General features: G+C 40.8%; 1 protein-coding gene across 1 annotated transcript; it reads right to left on the bottom strand.

Moving 5' to 3' along the window:
• Window positions 1-2,426: 2,426 nt before the first annotated feature.
• On the bottom strand, window positions 2,427-20,071 carry LAPTM4A (lysosomal protein transmembrane 4 alpha). The gene is made up of 7 exons (XM_004745862.3): window positions 19,782-20,071; window positions 11,077-11,197; window positions 7,381-7,457; window positions 7,152-7,274; window positions 4,637-4,732; window positions 4,003-4,101; window positions 2,427-3,041 (listed from the first exon to the last, which is right to left on the bottom strand). The coding sequence occupies exons 1-7, from the start codon at window positions 19,890-19,892 to the stop codon at window positions 2,967-2,969; spliced, it is 702 nt and encodes a 233-aa protein (XP_004745919.1). The 5' UTR covers window positions 19,893-20,071; the 3' UTR covers window positions 2,427-2,966.
• Window positions 20,072-23,354: the final 3,283 nt, after the last annotated feature.

Here is a 23,354-nt window from a genome sequence, read left to right as displayed (position 1 = left end):
TTATGATCTCAGGGTCCTGAGATGAAGTCCCACACTGGGCTCTGCACTGAGCGGGGAGTCTGCTTGGGATTCTCTCTGCCCTTCTCCCTTTGCCTCTCCCCGAGCTTGCACTCTTGTCTGTTGACTAATAAATCTTAAAAAAAAAAAAAAAAAAAAAAAAAAAAACCAGCAAGCAAGCCTAACAGAACTTTGTGATTAAGGGAATTTCAGAGGCAGTGCCAACCTCAGAAGTCAGAACAGTGAGATTTATGATCTCCTTGCTAAAGCTGGAGTTGCTTCCTATTTTAAAAAACAAAACCAAAAACTGAAACAAGATGGCATCAGGAGGGAGATAAACCCGTAAGAGACTCTTAATCTCATAAAACAAACTGAGGGTTGCTGAAAGGGGAGGATATGGAGAGGTTGGTTGGGTTATGGGCACTGGGGAGGGTATGTGATAATGGTGAGTGCTGTGAGATGTGTAAGACTGATGATTCACAGACCTGTACCCTTGGGGCAAATAGTATATTATATGTTAATAAAAATAATTATTTAAAACAAACAAACAAACAAGGGGCGCCTGGGTGGCTCAGTGGGTTAAGCCTCTGCATTCCGCTCAGGTCATGATCTGACCCCCACCCCCACCCTCTGCCTGCTTCTCTGCCTATTTGTGATTTCTCTCTGTTAAATAAATAAAACCTTAAAAAAAAAATGAAAATAAAAAGACCAAACATCTAAACGTTTATCTTTCAGTGTTGTCTCCACCTGAATTTCAGAGTCAGATAGACTAATCTACTAACATTTTTTCTCCAAAACTAGCTGAAGAAAAAAAAAATTCTTTTTAAGGCAAACAATTTTGGCATATTGAGGATATTTAACTGTTACATGACAACAAATTTCCCTTTACTGGGAACATGACCCCTTAACAATCGTGCAAGTTTTTCCCCTGCCTTAGGGAAAATGATTAGGTTTAACACATTGGGACTGTTCTTCATAAAGTCTACGGCCTGTGTCATTTTCCAGAAGATAAACCGGTTTCAAATGAAGTCGTGATTAAAGGTCATGAAGGCCCACCACTTCTCCTCCAGGAGGAACGATACCCAGCTGGGCCCACTGGGTTCGGCCATGGATTGCAGGCAAAAGCCATGCCTACCCCGGTCCTAAAAGGTGCCCCACCAAATCAGGGTCCTGATGTATTCATATTTGGATGTAATCCCACCACTACTAAAAAGCTAGGAAGAGTTTGGTTAATATCATCAGAGAACTCAAATAAACCAACAGTAACTAAGGAAACTTCATGGACCTCCAAGATTTCTTTTTTATAAAGAAATGAAGTTGAGACCTAGCCCAGAAAAATCATCCTTAATTTTCAAATGTCCTAAAATCATAAGACCAGTAAAATATCTTATACTACCCAAAAATGGGTCTACTCCCAGACAAAACTGTACCTCCTAAATATAAAGTTTACTCTTTGTTTTGGTGGTGGCGGGTGTTTGTAAAAGTGACCTTGCGTCAAACAATGTCATTAACCCAAGGGGCGCCTGGGTGGCTCAGTGGGTTAAAGCCTCTGCCTTCGGCTCAGGTCATGATCCCAGGGTCCTGGGATCGAGCCCCGCATCGGGCTCTCTGCTCAGCAGGGAGCCTGCTTCCTCCTCTCTCTCTGCCTGCCTCTCTGCCTACTTGTGATCTCAGTCTGTCAAATAAATAAAATCTTAAAAAAAAAAAAAAATTAAAAAAAACAAAAACAATGTCATTAACCCTTAAAGAATGTGTCAAATACGTTCATGTGTCTATATGGTCGATGTGTGTGAGGCCACTATTGCTACACTCTTAACAAGATGCAGGCTGGAGTATTTTTAGGAGAAATGTTTTAGTTGTGCGGTCTGTAAGTCGCAGTTGGCTTGCTTTCTCTTTGGCTCCTCTCTGAAGCTAACCTGAGGCATTTTTAAATTATTCTTTAATTACTGAATTCTTTAAGATATTTGTTCAACTGACAGAGCGCACAAACAGGAGGAGCAGCAGGGAGAGGGAGAAGCAGACTCCCCACTGAGCCCCATGAAGGGCTCCATCTCAGGAAGCCCGGATCATGACCTGAGCTGAAGGCAGGTGCTTAAATGACTGAGCCACCCAGGTGCCCCTACTGAATTATTCTTGACGAACTCGTTAACTAAATATTAAATGATTCTACATAAAAACACAGCTTGCTAACCTTATCATATAATTTTTCTAACAAACCATTAATAATTTCTGGCCTGTGATGCAAGTAATATCTTCACCATAACTTTAAATAATATTTGAGTAACTGGACTAAATAAATGCTTTCTAGTTAAGCCTGCATTATATTCTCAAAGTACCAGAAGACCGTGACAGTCTGAGTTTATTGTAATGGAAAATGTTAAATTCTATCTAACAGAGGATAATGGACTTTTTAAAAAATGACAACAGTAAATATTTAAGAGATTTATTAAAGCATCTTATCACAAAGATGGAAAACACATACAAATTAGAAACATGCAACCGTCATCTTCCACAGTCAAAAGTTAAAATGTTATGTATTGTTCCTGTTCTCATAGCTGAGAACTTCAGATCTTATAACCAACTCATTCACCCTGAATACTTAAGTCATTCTTCCTGAAAGTATCCAGGGCAGCAAAGAGCCCAAATGCAAACTATTATATAAAGAAAGTGCAAAGTTAAAAAAGAGAATGTGTAGAGAATACCCCCTCCCCACCCCCCCATTAAAGGCAAACAATGGCACTTTGCTCTTGCTTAACCTAGATTGTCTCCAAATACTATTAAAATGTATAGACTTAACAAAACACACAAAAAAAAAGACTTTGAATAGATGTCCAAAAGGCTTGTTAGTGTTTGAAAATAAATGCTTAAACAAAGGAAAATGTATTTTATATCAAACAAGTTTGCAGCATTCTGTAAAATAAACAAGACAAAAAGCTGGTATAGGGTTTATTGACAAAGGCAGAATTTCTTCAGGCAGGTATGTAAGGAGGCGGTGGCTCTTTCTCAGGCATCTTCACGGCCATTTCATAGGTTGGCAAAACATACTGAAGAGAGAAAAAAATGATATTGGACTTAAAGCGCCTTTACAATCCTACATGGAATAATTCAGCTTTCAGATTTTAGCTGAAGAATTTGTGAGCTAAAAAGTTCCTGAGCGTAGAGAGGACTGGTAACTGGAGGTGAGCATCGGATCCAAGACCGCTGAAGACAGAGGGATGGAGGGGAGAGAGGCCGAATTTTGCTTCTGAACACACCCTGAGGCTACCAGGACACCTTGACAGGAAAGGCAGGGTCCTTTGGTACCACAGTGTGACGGACAAAGTACCAGTGCCTCAGGGGCTGCGAAACTACAGGAAAGGAAGCCTCTGGTAAGATGCTGGATCCTGGACTTCATCAACCATAATCTGGATCAGGCGCTTCTACCACTTCTTCCGGGGTAAAGGCCACATCTGTGTAGGAGGGGCATTCCAGCCAAGTGACTCCAAGTGTGACAAGCTGGCCCTACACTCGCCACATACATTCTACATGTTGAAAACCAGGAAGAGCTAATACAGCAGCAACTAAAGAGCCCCTAGAAGTAGGCCTCCCCACAGACTCACAGAACCCATGACATTCATCTCCCCACAGAAAAATCAGCTTCCCCTTCCAACAGTGGGGATGTTTTCTGAAAGCAACACAAGCTGCAGACGATGGTGCCCCATCCTCAGAAGTTCCAGAAGCCACGAGCCTGGCACGGCTCACAGGGCTGCCTCCTGTCTTATCTCCCCTGCAAAATGCAACCCTCCGGGAGACTCCAGGGAATGAAATGGAATGAGCAGCGCAGGCGGCCCCTCCCCCACGCACCCAGGTTTGCAAAGGGAAATGCTCAGTCCTGCAGATGAAAGCTCTCCATGCCCGAAACCATACCTATGGCACTAAAGAGCAAGTCAAGATCTAGGCTCTGAGAATCATCAATAATGGCTACTGACTATACTATAAGACGGACTATACTAAAAGGTCACTCACCTGCGGAGGTGCTTCAAAGGCAGGGTACACGGCAATCTCTGGCAGGTTTCTGTTGTTGATATACTTGTAGCAGTTCCAAACGCAGTTGATTAGGTATGCCTGAAATAATGCAAACAAAATTTCCATCTTCTAGAAACTCAACAGACCACCTGCTCTAAAAAGTTAGTAAGCTGACGTATGCTTTTCCCCGGACGCATGCTCCGTGGAGAAGGGAACAGACATCCATCTGAACCTAGCACAGGCCAGGCCTTTTCCCGACCTGCTCACACTTAACTATTACAAGTTTCACTGATAGGATTTTCTAGACAAACCAGAACGGGGGTTTTACTTCAGGTCTGGTAACCACTGTGCTGCAAAAGAAATTCCATCTCTGAACCTTTGGAATTTTAATAGATTTTCAATGAAATCATGAACTACTTCCAAAAACATGATGTGCCTTACACTAGGAAGGATCCTGGCATTTCCAAACACTCTCTGGAAACAAAAGGGAGGACATCCCTCAGATGCTACCTTTACTACTATGTCAGAGTCAACACTGTCCCCTAACTGTGAACTCTAAGGAGAAAAGGCAACGAAAAGGCTTAGACAGTGTCTCGGTCTAACTGGCTGCCCAAACATTTAGTCAGCAACTCACCTTAAAAATGATGAATAAGGCGAAGAACACAAGAACAATGAAGAGAAGGCAGCTGGAGTCCAATGCCAGGAGGTCATCTTTGTAGGGAAAATCAGGCTATAAAACAAAGCCGGGGAGAGGAGAGGTGAACAAGCAGACTGGAAAGGATTTTTAGGGCAGTGAAACTATTGTTTGACACCACAGTGACTACTTTACGTCACTACACACTTGCCCAAACCTACACAATGTACAGCACAAGTAAACCCTCGAGTAAGCTATGAGCTCTGGGTGATGATGACATGTCTGTGCAGGCCCATCACTTGTGACAGATGGACCACTATGGTTTAGGATGTGGACAGTGGGGGAGTGGGAGGTGGGCACTTTCCATTCAGTTTTGCCGATAAACTAAAACTGCTCTAAACCATGAAGTTTATTAATTAAACACATACACACAACTTGCACTTCACCAGAGCCTAGAGAGCATCTTAGAAATACAAAGAAAAGGCACCAAAGTCAGAACTGACTTCCAATAAAAACTTACGAACAGAACTTAACTCGTGGTACCTTTAAGTGTCATCCTCACTAATGCACGCCACTGAAATGCCACCCACATCTGAATACTGCTGTCCAGCATACTGAGCTCATCTTCTCTTTACTTCTCACTATTCTACATCTTTCTGGCCTTTGGAAATGCACTATCTCCTGTATACAACTACAGATTAGTCCCTGAGTTACCAGGTCAGGAGGTGCTAAGACTTACCTAAGTTTCATGGGGTCATTTAATCCTACCTCGGGAAATTAATTTTTCTAAAAGCCAATCATCAGTCTCAATACTCCTCAGAAAGGGGCAAAAAGAAGGCAGGCCGCCGGTTACAAAAGCACGCAGACTTCTGTGATTCACTGCAGACATAATGCACTCTACTGTGAAGGGTCAACTTCATTTACTCAAATAGTTACTTAGCATTTATTGTGTACATACAAGTCAGTGAGCTGGGTTTCAGAAGGGCATTATGAAATAATAATTAAAGATTTAAAAGCCGGCCAACAGGGAAGGAACTTGCCAGTCTGAGAGACCAAATAACTATAACAGAAGGAGAACCATTGGGGTCTGTAAAAGAATAATAAAAAAAATTCAATCTATGTTCTCCGTTAAAGCTCATCTAATTTTTGAAAACACATTTTTTAATGGAAATGTCAACACAAAGGCCCAAATAATTTTTATAAAAAAGCAGCATGCAAAAATCCCAAAGGACCAAAAAAATAACAAAGTACCCACACACCAACTCCAAACCCTAGCTAAATGTCTCCTTGGGACAAAACTCTGCTTTAAGACTTCATTTATAAAGAGACAAAAACTAAATGGGACTAGCTCATGGGGGAATGCAACGGCTTTCATTCAGGTGGTTTCCAATTTTTTAGCCAGACATGGCAAGAGAGATCTAGAATGAGGAACCTTCTGACCATGGCCAACCAGGACACTAGGCCCTGTCCCCAGCTGCTTCTCTCCAGTTCATCACATGCTGCTTTGCTTCCCCCCCTTAATCTATGTGCCAGCCACCATGGTCACGATCACCATGGTCACCTTATAGTCCGCTGACTACACACAGAATGTTCCTTCCCACCTCGAGGGGTCTCTGTGACCTGGAACATCTGCTTCTGTATCTTCCCTGTCTTCATTCCCACTCAGACTCATGAGTGCAATTCAAGTCTGGCTTCCCAGCCCACATCTGACACCCTGTGACACCCACTCACGCAGCTCACCCTTCTCCTTCACAGCCTTTTACCACTGTTTTAATGCAGTAACTGCCAATTTTCCAATTCCTTCACTGGTTCTACCGATGTATCCCAAGAATGCAGCAAAGTGCCTCATACATTAACATAAACATCTAATGAATGAATGATAAATTTGGTGGTATGCAAAATGGACTAGGCAGGAAATCTGGAAGCAGGGAGAAAATTCATACAACACAGCACTTTTGACAAGAACTTTCATTTATCTGGACTCCAGGCAGCAAGAGCTCCACCCAGCATCTCAGCATCCAGCCGCCGGAGCAGTGAACTTTGTCGGTGGGCATCTGTGCTTTACCTCAATTTACTCTGTGCCTCTGTTAGCAAGGCGTGCCCTCGGATATCGGAGCAGACTGAGAAGAGTATCTGGGGGGTCTGAGAAAACATTTACAACACTTCAGCTTACTAAGGGGTTCACGGGACTGCTCCACCTCGGAACAGAGCGAGAAACCTCTAGAGCCAAATTATGATACCAGTATACTCAAAACTGAAGTTGACCTACTCCTTAGACTCCATGACATCTGTCTTTAGAGACTTTTAATGCTGCAATATCCAAATGGTATAGTAAGAGGGTATTCTACCTGTATCTTACTGGTTTCAACATGGTAATTAAGAATAGTAGTAATTATTTTAAAGCAGTTTTTAAAAGTAGGGTAATTAAAATAAGAATAGTACCTAAAGGGGACTCAAAATTTCTATTTAAGTATTTTACTTAAAGAAAAAACACTAGACTAGCATACACACTTACTAATTGATCCAGATACTCCTTGATTCTTGGCAAGTAAGTAAGAGAACTGATAGCAACCAGGCAACTGAGAACGAAGTCAAAAAGCCGGTAACAGAAGAATGGAATCAGCCAACCCACTTGATACTGAAGACAAAAGAGAACAACCACAACATCACAACACAAATATGAAATTATTAAGTACTACTCAGTAAAGGTCAAACTCTAGAAGTCAAAAATATAGGATACTTACAGAAATTGCTCCATATACCAGCATTGAACTGATTATAAACATAAGAACAGAGACGGCAAAAAGAACACAGGCATTATCTAAGAAAACAGAAACAGAAAATCTAATTAAGCTACTTACATAACAAAAAGAACAAGACTCTTCATGACAAAATAACGTTTTAAAGCTAGCTTAAAAAATTAGTATTTTTAGGATGAGCTATGAAAATATTTAAGACCAAGGCATGTTAAGAAAAAAAATGTCTCGGCATTAAGTAATGATGCTTGAAGAATTCATGACTTTGTTTTTCCTGTTTATTAAATTGGCTATAACTCACTGACTCTTATCATTCACCACTCAGCTAAGGAGACAGATTTCTGCCCAGGGTCTAAGAGTCTGAAGGCATGCGAATTGAGAATTAAAATCCAAAGTGGCAAGTGCTATACCAGGAACAATTGGCTTTCCCTGGGGAATCAGGAAAAAAATACAAAGAAATGACACAAGCTGGGTCTTGTGAGCGAAGCAGGGTTCCACAGGAGGGAAAGGTTGGTACTTGCTTGAAAGACACACATGTATTAAATACAGAGCATTACACCTGCCACCTCCGGCCCCAGAGAAAATGCACAATCAAAAATTCAAGGTTCTCCATTAACCTCCTCTCCCCCATCCCAACATGTGAACTCGCTGCTTCTCATTTCCTCCTCATGATTTCTCTACTACTTTACAGGCCTTTTCTTTGTTCCCCACCTCCCTCTCAAGTTGTCTGCTTCCTCCGCATTATCCAAGTTCATTAACTGCCTCACAAACCACCAGAGTAAGCTCAACAATACTAAGTCACACACGACCTGAGTTTCTTAGCACAGATCTGAAGTTAATTCTTTGCCTCTGGATAGAGATTAAGAACCAGAAGGGTACTAATAATGATGGATAACTGAGTAACTGCTGAATATTCCCACTATTAGATAACTGTCATAGATCACCTTGTCACTTGTCAGTAGTACAAGCATCACTGATACCCGGCACTAAATTAGGTTAAGAACAGCCCTCTTCACATTTTTCTAAGAGGATACAGAGTATCCTCCAGATGCCCTATAGCAAAATAGGGGAGAAATGGGAGGACAGGCGAAAAATACATGTAAGATACTGAGAACAAGAGACGCTCCGCTCAATAAAGCAAACAAAATATGAGGGCTAAGGACCCAGATATGAACCTCAAGTTTCCAGCCATCACCACATTTAAGAAGCTCCTCCAGGGGGCCGTCAAGTGTTCACCCAATAACAACGTGAATATGAAGTTAAATTCTTATTTGAAAAACAGATTGCGTATGTTGCAGAAGCATCTCATCCCATACTGTTCAGCTGATTAAAAATAACTAACCATGAACCTTTTTATTTAAAATCAGCCAGCAGGTCAGGGCATCTGGGTGGCTCAGGAGGTTAAGTGTCAGCCTTTGGATTGGGTATGATCTCAGGGTCACGGGATAAGGCCCTGCACCGGTGCCCTGCTCGGCAGCGAGTACGCTTCTCCTTCTCCCTCCGCCGCTCTCTCAGCTTGTGCAGTGCATGCTCTCTCTCTCTTCCTCTCTTAAAAAAAATCATCTTGAAAATAAAAACAGGGGCTCCTGGGTGGCTCAGTTGGTTAAGCAACTGCCTTCAGCTCAGGAGTCCCGGGATCAAGCCCCGCATCGGGCTCCCAGCTCCACGGGCAGACTGCTTCTCCCTCTGACCTCCCTCTCATGCTCTCTCACTGTCTCTCTCTCAAATAAATAAAAATGAAAATAAAAATAAAATCAGCTGGCAGGCCAATGATCAGAACTTAACTTGCCATTATAACACTGGGTCATGGGAAAGTCAACTTTCCACTTCCAAAGAGACACAAACTACCGTATGACTAAGTATTATGCATTTTTATACTGTCAAGAATAGAGGCTCTGGCAGAACCGTAATCAACACCAGTACAATAACGAATGTGTCTGATTCTCTCTATAGCAGGCACAGCACTCACACAACATGCAGGAAACCTGTGACCCCATCCCGGCAGCTCAAGCCAAGGCGGTCGGTTGTACAGACCTCCAAGAATGTCAATAGCCATGAATCTTTTTCTACACCTTGATTTTAAGAGAAACACACGCTGACACTGCATGCTGGAAAAAATGTTGATAATAGCAGGTTGTGCATAATTTTATGGCCTAAAGTACAAAATAACAGCCATTAAAAACTAACATTTTATACATTGTTGTTATTTTGAGGTTTTTTAAAAGATTTTATTTATGTATTTGACAGACAGAGATATAAGGAGGCAGAGAGGCAGGCAAAGAGAGAGGGGAAGGCAGGCTCCCTGCTGAGCAGAGAGGCCAATGTGAGGCTTGATCCCAGCACCCTGAGATCAGATCATGACCTAAGCCAAAGGCAGAGGCACAACCCAATGAGCCTCCCAGGTGCCCCAGTTATTTTGGTTTTTAAATAGAAATAGACTAACTCAGGAAGAAAAAACAAATGCCAGGAAGGATGTTTCTAGTAAGTACTCAGTACCTCTTTTATGACATTTGACAACAGAAGTAAAGGATTATGTATCTGAAGAGATAATCAGAAGACTCGTTAAAATAGCATTTAAACAGTGTGAACAAATTTTAGTGTTTTCATACTACAATGTCAACAGATGGCCACAAAACTCTACCTGAATCCTAGAAACAGCAGTTAGCCCTCTGGACAGTGAGTGAATTAACCACCAAATTTGTTTTAAAAACAACTTGATACATTTATCCGAGAGGATCACAAATGTAATGAAAATCAAGAATTTATAATAAAAACCAATAAACCTAAAAATATAACTTGGATCCTGTAACATTACAGACATGAGTACTCAGAAAATTTTTCTGAAGTGAAATTTTAAACATGAAAAACTTTGCACTGAAAAGCTTGAGGTAAAATTTTCTGTTCAAATATTAAATTTCTAACATTTATTATATGAAATCTTTTTTATTTTTTATTATCTGAGAGAGAGAGAGAGAGATCATGAGCGGGGGGGGGGGGGGGGGGGCAGAAGCAGCAGCAGACTCCTTGCTGAGCAGGAAGCCAAAGGCAGTACTCAATCCCAGGACCCTGGGATCACACCCCAAGCTGAAGGAAGACGCGTAACGGACTGAGCCACTCAGGCACCCAATATAAAATCTTAACTAGAATTTTTCTGCATGTGTATTTCAGAGAAAGATAAACAATGAAAATGCTATCACAGAATTAAAATGTTTAAAAAGGTAATTTCCATGAACATCTTCTATTTTTAACTTCAACACTGTCTTCCTTCATCCAAATGACTGAAATATTATTTAGAATTGTGACCCCGAGCAAAAGATAATCAGCAAATTTTCCAATAATTCGTATTTCCTATTTTTCTGTAAGCCTATTTGTTCCCATTTTCTACTATACTTGCCAGCTGACCTTAAAGGCTTACAAGTCTTTTTGTAATTTCTTCGTACATCCACAGCACTGACAAGAATCAAGGTATACAATGTATATTTCTCAAAAAATCTTCTAGTAGTCCGTAACATTTTCTGGCCAGAAGTGCTCAATTATAATTCTCACTGAGTATCTTTGAAAACCCCACAAAAAATACTGTTATGCCTCAGCAAGCAGAATAACTTAAATACAATTTAATCCATCCTCTAAATACTTTTGTGTGTGTATGTAATTAGCAGGAGATGTTTTCAACTAAAAACGTACCAGCCATTCTCTCAGATGAATAGTAATTGCCAATGACTTCATACTGAATGTTGACAGCTGGCATTGAGTTTGGATGAGTTACTTCCACAGTCAGCAAAATTGCCATCAATAGGTTTATCACCTGGAAAGATAAGATATTATCAATTATATTATTAATCAGGGAACAGTCTTCACCACAATCTTTAGATGCCTTCCCGTGTTTAAACTGTTCTAGTTGCAGTAACAAAGAAAGAAAATAGTAGCGGACTGGTGCACCTGGGTGGCTCAAATGGCTAAGCATATGCCTTTGGCTCAGGCTATGATCTCCATATCCTGGGATCCCAGCCCCACCTCGGGCTCCCAGCTCAGTGGGGAGCCTGCTTCTCCCTCTCCCTCTGCCTCTCCCCCCTGCTTGTGCTCAGTCTCTCTCAAATGAATGAATAAAATCTTAAAAAAAAAAGAAAGAAAAGAAAAGAAAAATAGTAGACTACCTACAGATAAAATATGCAATATCACTCTAAAAATAAGTATTTATCTTAAAGTATAAACTTAAATATTTCAGAAAATAAATGTCTTCACTGAACCTGTATTAATAAATAGCAAAACAAAATGGCAAAACATTTAAAAGGAATCATTACAAACTGTTGGTATTCAGTCATGTATTTATTCACACACCAGTCTCAGAATTTTCAGTCTGGAAGAAACTACAGTTCACCCAACATCCTTATCCATCAGATAAATATAATACCCATCAGTTAAGTAAACAGTGATCCATCAGATAACCCTCACACTCCTCTACAGTGCGTCTTATCTAACTAGAGAAAACTATTTAATTTCCTCTTAGGCCTGACTCAAATGCTTAAAAACCTTTCTGAGATTTTAACTAGGTCATTTTCACTTTCACCTACTGGCCTTAATTCTATCCTTTAAAACAACATGCTCCCCTTTTTCAGTAAGTGCTCCCCTAATACTTAAGGGGAGCTGATGCAGGACTCCAAACAATCTTTGCTGGAATAAACATTCAGGTATTTCAAGCATTTCTCCAATGGTTTAAGCACTGTCCAGCTACCTCACTACCTCCTTTCTGCTCTCCTGCACACATGCACCAGTTTGTTGGACATGCCACGAAAATGAGGTAAGATCAGCTGGTCACAGAGCACAGAGATCTCAGTTCCTACAGCCGAAGTTAACAAATTTCAACTAGCACAGCCTGAAATCTCACTGGCTCCATCAATTTGTTGAACGTCATGAGAGAGTTAACCCCCCCAAACCCTTAATTCCTTTTCACACTTGATCCTGCTAAGCTACCACTGGAACCTGTACAGGTAGATTCAGAGGCCCAAGCAGAAGCCCTTATACATTTGCAGTGAATTCCACTGTACTGTGTTCTTGCCTGTCAAGAGGTTCCGGACCTAGATTTGGACACCCTACAGATTTCCTAGCTCTTTTAGCTTCCAGCATTTCAAAATATGATCAGTGTGTATCAGTATCTCCATCTCAGTCACTAGTAAAAGAGAAGAGGGCCAAGCACAGGAGGGGCCAGAGGCTGTCCTCTTCGCATTAACTAGCAATTTTTGAATAAAATTCTTTACCACTTTCAGAGAAACATCTTGAGTTTTTGTCAAGCTTCTTGCTGAAATTCCATCATAGTATCTGGTGAATTTTCCCAATCTACCATGGTCTAACTCTATTTAAAGAAGAAATTATTTATGCCTCTAGATGTTAGTGAATCCGGGCAGTATCCCAGGAGGCACCCTGACCCTGAGGTGCTCAAAAACAGTACCGTTAATGGTTCAATACAGAAAACCACCTCGGACTGCAGTTAGGCTTCCCTGTCTCAAAGTCCACAAACCCATCCTCTTCCCTTTGTGAAATCTGAATATGATACTTTTAAGAACATTAGAGCCTTATCATCAACAGTACTTTAAACAAACTCTGTTACGCAGCTCTCTTCTGTTGTCCTGAATGGGAAATAACAGTTTCTCAGTTGAAGGCACTTTACATTCTCTAAGACAAGCAACCCAATTTCTATCATTCAATAAGACTAGGAGATCTATCCAATGTCGCAATATTGAACTCAGAATCAACTGACATTTACTGAGGATATACTATACAGCAGTACAGCAGGCATAGATAGTCACATGTATCACTTCACTCATTCTTCACAACCTCTACTAAAGCCCATTTGCAGGTAAGAAAACGAAGTTTCAGCAAGTGAAAATAACTTGTGATAAATTCACTGAGACAGTAGAGGACAGAGCTAGGATACAAACCTGGTCCTTTTTAAGACAACCTGCTTTGGAGCGCCACATGATCACTTATACCCATTTTCCTAAGCAACTCCTCTTTCGAGGTCTCTCCAAAAGAAACTAGAAAGTTATAAAATGTTCATAAACTTTATTGTCCAAATAAATTATGTTCAGTAAATGCTCAAAAGCAAGGTACTTTATCCTTCAATTCCTGAAAGGTCTTACCAAGGACAATCAAAACTGCAAGGAGGCCCCCTGGTTGAAGGCTGGCTTTTTCCAAATTCACTGCAATGGGTTTTGGCCACCATGTGGTGTATGAACAGGAGTTCATCCAACTAGGTGAATTAGTTACTGAGCAATTAGATATATCTACTGAAACCTTATAGATTCTGTATATGAAAATCAGTGTGAAATCAATTCAGCAAATTATTCTGTGCTAACAATAATATGGTTATAGTTAAAAAGCTCTGCACAGTACAGAAAAAAAAAAATTCTCATTTCAAGAAAAACACAAACTCAATGACTAAATGAAGGAAATGACACAACCGAAAATATTTGAGTTTAATTTTCCCTTCCTAAATATAAATTCCATAAATAAAATATTTAGGAAAGGAAAATCCAACTCCTAAATACTTTAATTGCATGTAGGACTTACAAAATCTATTTTCTCTTACATGGATAAGCCACAGATTCATCCACTATTATCTTCTTGTAGTATTAGTGACAATTCAAACTTCATTTCACTGTCACAACCCTGAGTATGAAATCACAGCTCTAATCAAAAAGACCAAGAAATGATAAAATAAACTGCAGTGTTACTTCTTTATAAGCTCACACAATTTGAATCTTCACTGAGTTAATTATATACCATTAGATCACTATAATCATTAGAACTTCAACTTACATTTTAAAGCATTAGCCTGGAAAATCCTCCTTGTGATCTGAAACTGAGCACCCATCCTGTGCTCGTATTTAGGCCCTGTGCTATCTACTTTTGATCACAGTCAATATTTCTAAGTTCCACAAAGCATTTTTCAAAAAATCAATTTTATGGTCTTACAATGTAAAATTCCTGATAAAAGATTTATTTCTCTGCAAATAGCATTCTGTACAACTTCAGAATCTTTATTCCCAGTTGATTTTTTTTCCTTTTATTTATTCAGGAAAGAAAACAACAATGTAATTAAAATAATGATTAACTTCTAAACCTCATAATACCGAGATACAGAACACAGCAAATACGTCAATGGCATGGGCTATGGACAAACCATTCAATGTGGAAGCAGTCCTGTTAAACTGGGTCAAATTATTTGATTTGCATTATTTTTGCAAGCCTCCCATATACCTTGTATAAGTAAACAATTACAAAAACCAGTTGCCTAGATTTTACTTGTCACAAAGGAACAGTTATCAGACCCAGGAAGTACTCCGCCTCCAGAAAGGAATTCCTCTTTGCTTTCTCATCTCACTGCCACACCCATCCCAGAAGATTCCCCAGGAGCTGGTTTTTGTTTTAAATCATTATTCTTTAAGTTCCCACGGTATGTTTTGCCACAGCCCAGTATCTGCTGAGACTGTAATTAAAACAACGTACGTGCTTCAGGGCATCCTGATAAGGGTCTCACAGGCAGGAAGAATCTTTACTGCTAGTCACTGAAGCATTTTCAGCAGATAAAGATCAAAAAGGCGATCTCTATAAATTGTTAAATGTTTCACACACATATAAACCTCCTGTTGTTTACTGGTAGATGCAGTTTCAAATTAGTTATTCCTACTACTCTGGGAAGGAGACAATTATTATCTTACAAAAGTCTAATGAATACTTCACATGTTCTAATTAACAAGCTAGCTACTATACACATTTTATAGAGTAAGATCTATCATCCTTTTCCCTCAAGGAGAACATCTTGTGGGGGGAGAAAAATAAAATAGTAATTGTGTAATAAGTACTATTTAATAAGCTCATACAAGTGGTATGTAAAACTTTTCCAGGTATACAGTGAGGAAATCCAATCTCTCCAGCTGGGAAACAAGAAAAGCTTCAACAGAACATCTGAGCTAACCACTAAAAAATTAAACAGAATTGGCAAACTGTTGTTAGCAGTCACAGTTAGGTGATGAGGAAATGGGAGATGTTAATACTATCTCACTGTTCTTTATATATGCCATGTTCTTTAATAAAATTTTTTAAAAAGTGACTTGAGGGGGCGGGCGCCTGGGTAGCTCAGTTGGTTAAGCAACGGCCTTTGGCTCAGGTCATGATCCTGGAGTTCTGGGATCAAATCCAGGATAGGGCTCCGTGCTCAGCAGGGAGTCTGCTTCTCCCTCTGACCCATCCCCCCCACCTTCTCATGCTCTCTCTCCCTCTCTCTCATTCTCTCAAATAAAATCTTTAACAAAAAAAAATTTTAAAAATGACTTGGGGGGGGGAAGAAGAGATAGTACATGCGAACCTACTGAGGCACAAAAAAGTGTGTTTGAGGAAAAATACTAACTTTGAAATATAAACAGGCTTTACTCTTATTTACAGTAACAGGAACAAGGGAGGTAAGGAACCGAGCTTGAGAAGAGCTGTCTTCACTTCTCTCCCAGTTATAAACTTCAGACTATGTCTGAGACATTCATGAAAAAATAGCCATATATTAAGTCTTTTCAAGACCTAAAATTATTACAAATGTTCACAATGTATTCTTGTAACAGGACATCAACCAAGGAGGACAGTCCTACAGCCCACTTATAAGCCTACTTTCAATTACTCAATGAACATCTGAACTTATACTACGTAACAAACTTGCCTAAAATCATCTGGCTGAACAACAGAGAAAACAATTTGAGGAAAGCCAGCATTTACACTAGAGTTCATTCTGAAATGTTGTATTCCTTAACCAGGGATTATGCTTCTTTCCAATCTGAAATGCCAAAGCTAACACTTCCGGGCTGGTACCTCTCTGGTGCATAAAACTGGCTGCACTACTTAATATCACAGAATATTTTAGTTCACCGTGTCCAGTGTTAGAATGGCCTTAACACTAGACCAGCTGCCGGAAAGCAGCGACACTGTATCAGATACCTTCACTGATACAGTGTCTTGGGCCCAGCAGGAGGGAGGGCTGCCCCCCTCAACCCAGGTTTCAAACAGCACAGAGGTGCCTGGGTGGCTCAGTGGTTTAAGCCTCTGCTTTTGGCTCAGGTCATGATCTCAGTGCCCTGGGACTGAGTCCCACATGGGGCGCTCTGCTCGGCGGGGAGCCTGCTTCCCCTCTCTCTCTGGCTACTTGTGATCTCTCTCTCTCTCTCTCAAATAAATAAATAAAAATCTTTAAAAAAAAAAAAAGAGTGGGGTGCCTGGGTGGCTAAGTGGGTTGAAACCTCTGCCATCAGTTCCGGTCGTGGTCCCGGAGTCCTGGGATCAAGCCCCATGTCGGGGTCTCTGCTCGGCGGGGAGCCAGCTTCCTCCCCTCTCTCTCTCTCTGCCTCTCTGCCTACTTGTGATCTCTGTCAAATAAATAAATAAAATCTTAAAAAAAAAAAAAAAAAGAGGATCATAAATATCCTCCTACCTGAAACCGAGGAAGCAAGGATCCTTGATAAGGTAATGGAGGAGGAAGTGGCATTCTATCTCACTCAAGCTCTTATTACTTCTGTCTTATAAAGAAGCTTCCAGCAACAAAATACACTGTTTGGAAAAGTCCTCTTTGTTTAGAGGTATTATACTACACTTTTGTGTAGGTGGTCTTGTTCTCTGAAAGGTTACATGCCTTCCCAATCAGCCGAAATTGTTTTTTTTATATTGCTGTGGTACTGAAGCCACACTTTTTAAAGTCACCAGCAAAACCAATGGCTTTTTCCCAGTCCTTCATCCAATTAGAATCTGATGTTACGATCACCTTCTCCTAAGTTTCATTTTTGTGTATGTGCTCCAAAAATCGCTGTAATACTGTATCTTAACGGCAGATATTTTCAAGACAAGAACATCTGAGATCCTTTGTGTGGCAGGTTAATAGAAATATAAAAGATAACAAATGATCCCTGTAATTCATTCTTTTTATATGTCCACTAAAGACTTTTACACTGCAAATATCAGTAAATTCCTTATGTAGGGACAGACTGATTTTAGAAGCTTACAATGTTCTGCTAACCCCAAACTCTATGCAACAGAAGAACGGCCTCCTACTAAAACTGTGAAAACTAAAGCAAGGAAAAAGGGGGAGGTGTAAAACATTTTCACATCAAGTGCTTCCAGTGGAGAATAAATGCCCTTACTGAAGTTTTTCTCCCGCATTTTGGGTTTTGCTGTATATAATTCGTATTTTTCCCTGCTATTCCTTTCCATTTTTATGAGCTGAGCCCACAGCATTAAGAAAAAAAAAATCTGCCTAGAAAAAACTGGGAAGAAATACAGCCAATTATATTCAGATGGTTGAAATTGGGATAGTGGTTATTTCCTTCTTGAGGAGGAGTTAGAAATCCTTTGTTCTGTGAATGGAGAGAAGAATCTGAGAAGAAACAGGAAGATTAGGTTTGCAGGCAAGAGTCCCAGCTGGTGGACACAATTTCTCAGTTCAGTAGGAGGGAGGTCATCTTCTACAGATGAGGTAGGGGTGGTTGAGAAAGAGGACTGAGGACCCTAAAGATTTGAATGATTCATCTATGGGAATGGAAGGCAAAACTAAGGACTAACAAAAGAAACTAAGGACCCAAATCCTGAGCAAAATGGAGAGAAACCGAAGTTAGAAATACAATGCTGTTACTGCCATTAACTGCTTAATGTCCAATATTACAAATCAGTTAAAATATTAAAAAGGGAATTTTTGAGGAGAAATCTGATGCAATTATACCAATAAGATGATGCTTCTGAATATTAAATTTATTAATATAAACTAAGAGCTATTAAACCTAGAAACAAGCAAATAAGCCTACACATTCAAGTTTTGTTTTTTGTTTTTTGTTTTTTAAGATTTTATTTATTTATTTGACAGAGATCGCAAGTAGGCAGAGAGGCAGGCAGACAGAGAGAGAGGAGGAAGCACGCTCCTGCTGAGCAGAGAGCCTGATGTGGGGCTCGATCCCAGGACCCTGAGATCATGACCTGAGCTGAAGGCAGAGGCTTTAACCCACTGAGCCACCCAGGCGCCCCAAGTTTTGTTGTTTTTAATGTAAAACAAAGAATATAGAACAATAAATCAAAACTATAAAACAAAACAGAGTGGTCAGAAATAATCCCCTGGTCGGAAGTAGTCCCCTGGGGGTCAGCCAGGAAACAGTATCTGCTTAAGTTTATTCTCATCAGATGTTTGTTCAAATGGTAATGACTTCAAGGCACTGGGTAGGGAAGTAATGATAACGGAGAAACGCAAAAAGAATGTGATAAAGCCTTTCCTTCTTTTTTTCTAGTTCACAGAAGTTAACAGAAACCACACACTACCATTAATGACACAATCCTTCATGCCAAAACAAAACAGCAAAAAACCCCTACAAAAACAGCAAAGTCACTGTGAAAGCAGACAATGAAGTCAATAGTATGAGAAGTTTGTCAAAGCTTCAGTGAAGTCATTATAGCCTAAAGCTATCCCACCAGTCACAAATTAGCTTCAAAGTGTAGGGAAACTGGAGATGGTGTAAGAAATCTCAAAAACGCAACCAATAACACTGTCCATTTGGTCATGACATAGAATTACATAGATCTTGGAACCCAGGAAATGCTAGTGTATGTGGCCAGAACAGAGAAGGCTTCATTCAATAAAGGTCTCTTAAAGAACGGAATAAAAAGCGTCTAATGGGCAGGAGTTAGTTGCACCAGGAAAAGGCAGATCGAGCGTAAATCCTGGCAAAAGGCACTGCCTCCAGGAGAATCTCCAGATTTACAACAGAGGCGTTTCTGCCTCCATCACAAACACCAGGGAACAAGTCAAGACCAGGAAGCACAGACAACTGCGTTACAGCTGGATCTTTCGATTTCCTTCCAGGCAAGACAACGTCGAAACCAGGCTGCACTTCTCAAGGTCCATTTCTAATTGTTTGGTACCGGGAAAAGAAAAAAATTCCAGGGAGCATAGGTGGAAGAGTGTTCTGATCCCGTGATCAGTACAAAGAGGACCGAAATCAGGTAGTTTCCAGAACTCCCCACCAAATTCCAGTATCCTCATCCCTCCCACCTACCCCCTACTCTCCATCCCCTCCCCCGCCCGCCCACAGAGCCTCTGCTTCTCCCCACTCCGATCTTCTCCTCTAACTGGAGCTAAGGAACAACCTCCCCATCCCCACCCACCCCCACTCCGATTCCCGGCCGCAGTCCCTTCTCTCGAAGTTACAGCACCCTAAAAAGAGACTCCCTTATGCCTTCTCGCCCCACCCAACACCCCGTTTTCAGTCCCACCCCTCCCGATAAACACTCCCTTCCTTTCAGACCCGGCTCCCCCACCTCCCGCTCATGCGCATTCCCCTGAGCCCCAACCCTCCAGCCCCGCCCGCCCTTACCATGTACCAGGTCCCCAGAATGATCGTCCCGGTGCGGACATGGCAACAGCCGCAGCACCGGGTGCTGTAGAACCGGTCGCTGCGGCTCCGTTTGAAAGTCATGGACACCATCGGGAATCTCACAAGCTTCGTTCTCGGATGGGCCCCTGACAAACGCTCTCCGCCCAAAGGTCGAACCCAGATAGCTGTGCCACAGTTTCCAACACCAAACGACGCGTCTTCAAGCCCGCCCCCGGCCCGGGCCCCAGCCAGCTCCTTCGCACCTGCGCACTGAGTGCCGAGCGGCGCTCTCGCGCGACCTCGGTTTACCCCTCTTCCTCCACCCTCCTCGCGCACAGGCCAATGGAAGAGAGGAAAGCTGGGTGAACTCGGCCCCTGATTGGAAAAACTTGGAGATTGACAAAACGTCACGCCCAATCAGAAGCGCGACTCGCCTCAGGGCTAAACGATCCCCGCCTCTTATGTGAGGGCAGGGGCTGGCTCGAAGGCCTAAAAAGGTTCGGGGTAACCTGGTAGTTTACCATCCCTAGGACGAGAGCGGCAAGAAAAGAGGCATTTAATTGGTAGAGGAATAGACGAGATGGGTTGGTGGTAGAAACGGGCACGAACGGATTTGTTGAGTGATGTCCGCCACGTACTGCCTCGCAGGCGTCACGGGACCGAGACCGCTCACGTGACCTTTGCGCGCAGCTCGATTATTTGGCGGACCGGGGGCGGTGCCAGTAGAAAGGGGCGGGGCTAATCCCGGCTGGGGGCCTTCCTCGCCGGAGAGTGGAGGTTGGGGGCTGGTCCGAGGAATTAGGTTTAGTTTAACGCTACTCCCTCACTTTGAAGGCTTCTTGGTGGGAGCAAAGAAATACCACCTAACTCAGGCAACTAGGAGGCAAGAGGATTGAGGAAAAGAAAAGCAAAATAAAGTGGAAGAACTGCTTAGTTGCTGGGTTTATACCGGTAAGAGTGAGTTTTACGGGGAAAAATTGTGAAACACATTAAAATGGGCCAAAAGGTTACTGGGTGACTTCAGTGAAAAGACAGTCTGACACACCTTTCTGGGTATCCTGATTCTATGTGGGCTGCCCATCTATCTTTGTAGAACTCTGTACAGCTCTGTTGTAGGTAGCGAAAAGCCGCAGGAAATACTCCAGTCCGTCGGCATGGACATTGAATCTTACCGCTCTTTGCAGAAAGTCATTTTGCATCTGTTTGCAAATTCATCTTCCGCTCACAATGTAACAATATGAGTACTTTAAATTCTTCTTTAAACTGGTTCTGATATGATACTGGTTTCCTCATTAAGTGAGCACGTGTTCATTTTGTGGATCTAGGAGACTCCTTAAACTGCTAAAGGGAGGTGGAGGAGGGGACTGGCTACTGGGGCGAAATGGAAGGGTCAGCCTCAACAGGCAGAGGAACTACGCTGACATGGAAAATTATGAAACAAACACCGAAACCCTCAATAGATTGGATAAACTCTTGATCGAAGTCATTTGAAGAGAAAATTAGAGAATCAGAAGATTGAAGTAACAAAGAGACCCAGAACTCGGTACAGAAAGATAAAGATAAAATATGAGCAGTGATGACACGGAAGGTAGAGAAGAAGGACCTACAAGCTGATTCCAGTCCCTCAGCTAAAAACTCTTACCCCAATTGATAATATTTCATTACATTATTTTAATTTGATCTTTCACACCAGAGTTTACGGTTAAAATGTGTTCTGTATTAGCCTTCTCTGTCAACTTTCATCATAGCACTCTGGGAGAAGACAATTTTTAAAGACTTCTACCAAGGAGAGTCTGACTGCCAATAAAAAGCATTTATAGCAGATAAATGGATCTATAATACAGTATATTCATTATTTCTAAGAAATAAGAGGATTCGTTAAAAATCAGTTTAAAGCCCCATTAGTCCTCATTAGGTCATTTCATCAGTTGTGAGCTGGAAAGTGTGGATTCAAGTTAGTCTTTCCCCCATCCCCTTCAATGAAGCAAAAATCGTTTTGATGGGAAAACGTTCCTTAATAAAACAAAACAATAAAAGTAAAAGAACCCAGTTGCTTCCCTTGAATGTTCTATTGAAATATCTCAAAAAGCACTTCATTTGTTCAAAAGACACCCTTAACCATCTTCTCAAATGGTTCTTTCCTTTGAATTCTTGATGTCATCTCCATTTTTTAAAAGTCTGTCTTAGCGTATTTCATGGTCGTGTTGAAATGTTTGCCTTTTAATGACACAGCATAGTGGCAGCAAAACAAACAAAACTAGAAACAACTTAGCAACCTGCCCAAAGTCTATGGTTTGACAGAATTCTTATTTCCTTCTACATTAATATGGATAGTACTCAATTTCTTTTTCTTTTAAGATTTTAAAGTAATCTCTACACCCAACATGGGGCCCAAATTTACAATCCCGAGATCAAAATTTGCATGCTCTATGACTGAACCAGACAGGAGTCCCTTGATGAATTTCTTATCTGCCCAAAAGAAGTTTAACAGAAAGGAGAAAACTGCAATGTTGAATTCTGCTTCACAGACTATTAGAAATCGATAGAACATTTAAGCTTTATTGTAAATCAATTGATTTGTTTCCCACCCCAAAATTGAGTTTTAGCGTAACAGTACCAAACGAAAAGCAACAGTGAAAAACTACCTCTAGCAAATTGAATATCTTTGCGATCTAAATATATTCTAGAAATTCATAAATAAAACACCACGGCAGAAAGAGAAAAAATGGGCAAAGGCTATGGATGGACAATTCACAACCAGTGACAAAATTTCCTAAGAATCATACAGGAAAATGATATAAAAAATTGAAATTAAATATAAATGAAATATTATTCCCCTCTTTGTTAAAGGAATATAACTTGAAAATATAATATCCTGATCTGATGATATCATGAAATTAATTCTTTTGTACATAACTCATAGGATTGTAAATTGGCACAACCATTTTGGAAAACTCTTTGATAGTATGTATTAAGAGCCACAATAAATTCACATTCTCTAAACAAGTAATGCCGTTTCTAAAAATCTATTCTTAAAGTCTAAAAAATGAGAGATCATCTGCACAAAGACATCCTTTATCATCTTTTATCATTATTTATTGTAGAAAAAAATTAGAAACAACCTTAATGACCAGTGATAGTTTAGTACATTATGGTACACCTATATGATGAGATACTCTACTGTTTTTAAAATTGTAAAACAAGGAAAAATATTTATGATATAACGTTAAGTGAAAAGAGAATACAAAATTGTCTATACTGTGTTTACAGTAATACTAAACACAAACCAGAAGTAAATATATCAAAATGAACACCAATGGCTGTTAAGCTGATAGAAATTATGGGTTTATGATATTCCTTTTATCTAATTTCCAGTGAATGAGTAAGAGAGAGAGAGAGAGTGTGTGTGAGTGTGTGTGTGTGTGTGTGTGTGTGTGTTTGGTTATTGAAAAAGTTCATTTTATTTTTAAAAAAGATTTTTCTATATTTATTTATTTTAAAGAGAGAATGAGGAGGGAGTAGCGGGGCCTTGGGGAGGAGTGCAGGGACGAGCAGAGAGAGAAAGAGAGAAGG

The sequence above is a fragment of the Mustela putorius genome, unplaced genomic scaffold (genome assembly GCF_011764305.1).
Source record: "Mustela putorius furo isolate JIRA1106 unplaced genomic scaffold, ASM1176430v1.1 tig00537284_pilon_pilon_pilon, whole genome shotgun sequence".
NCBI classification, from domain to species: Eukaryota; Metazoa; Chordata; class Mammalia; order Carnivora; family Mustelidae; genus Mustela; species Mustela putorius.
Note: the sequence above shows the minus strand (reverse complement) of the source record. Positions and strands in the feature narration are given on the sequence as shown.

Coding starts and splice junctions, on each gene's coding strand:
- LAPTM4A (XM_004745862.3), bottom strand. CDS start 19,892: ATGGTGTCCATGACTTTCAAACGGAGCCGCAGCGACCGGTTCTACAGC. Junction 11,198..19,781: donor TTCTGGGGACCTGGTACATG/GTAAGGGCGGGC, acceptor TTATCTTTCCAG/GTGATAAACCTATTGATGGC. Junction 4,733..7,151: donor AGGAGTATCTGGATCAATTA/GTAAGTGTGTAT, acceptor TTTGTTTTATAG/CCTGATTTTCCCTACAAAGA.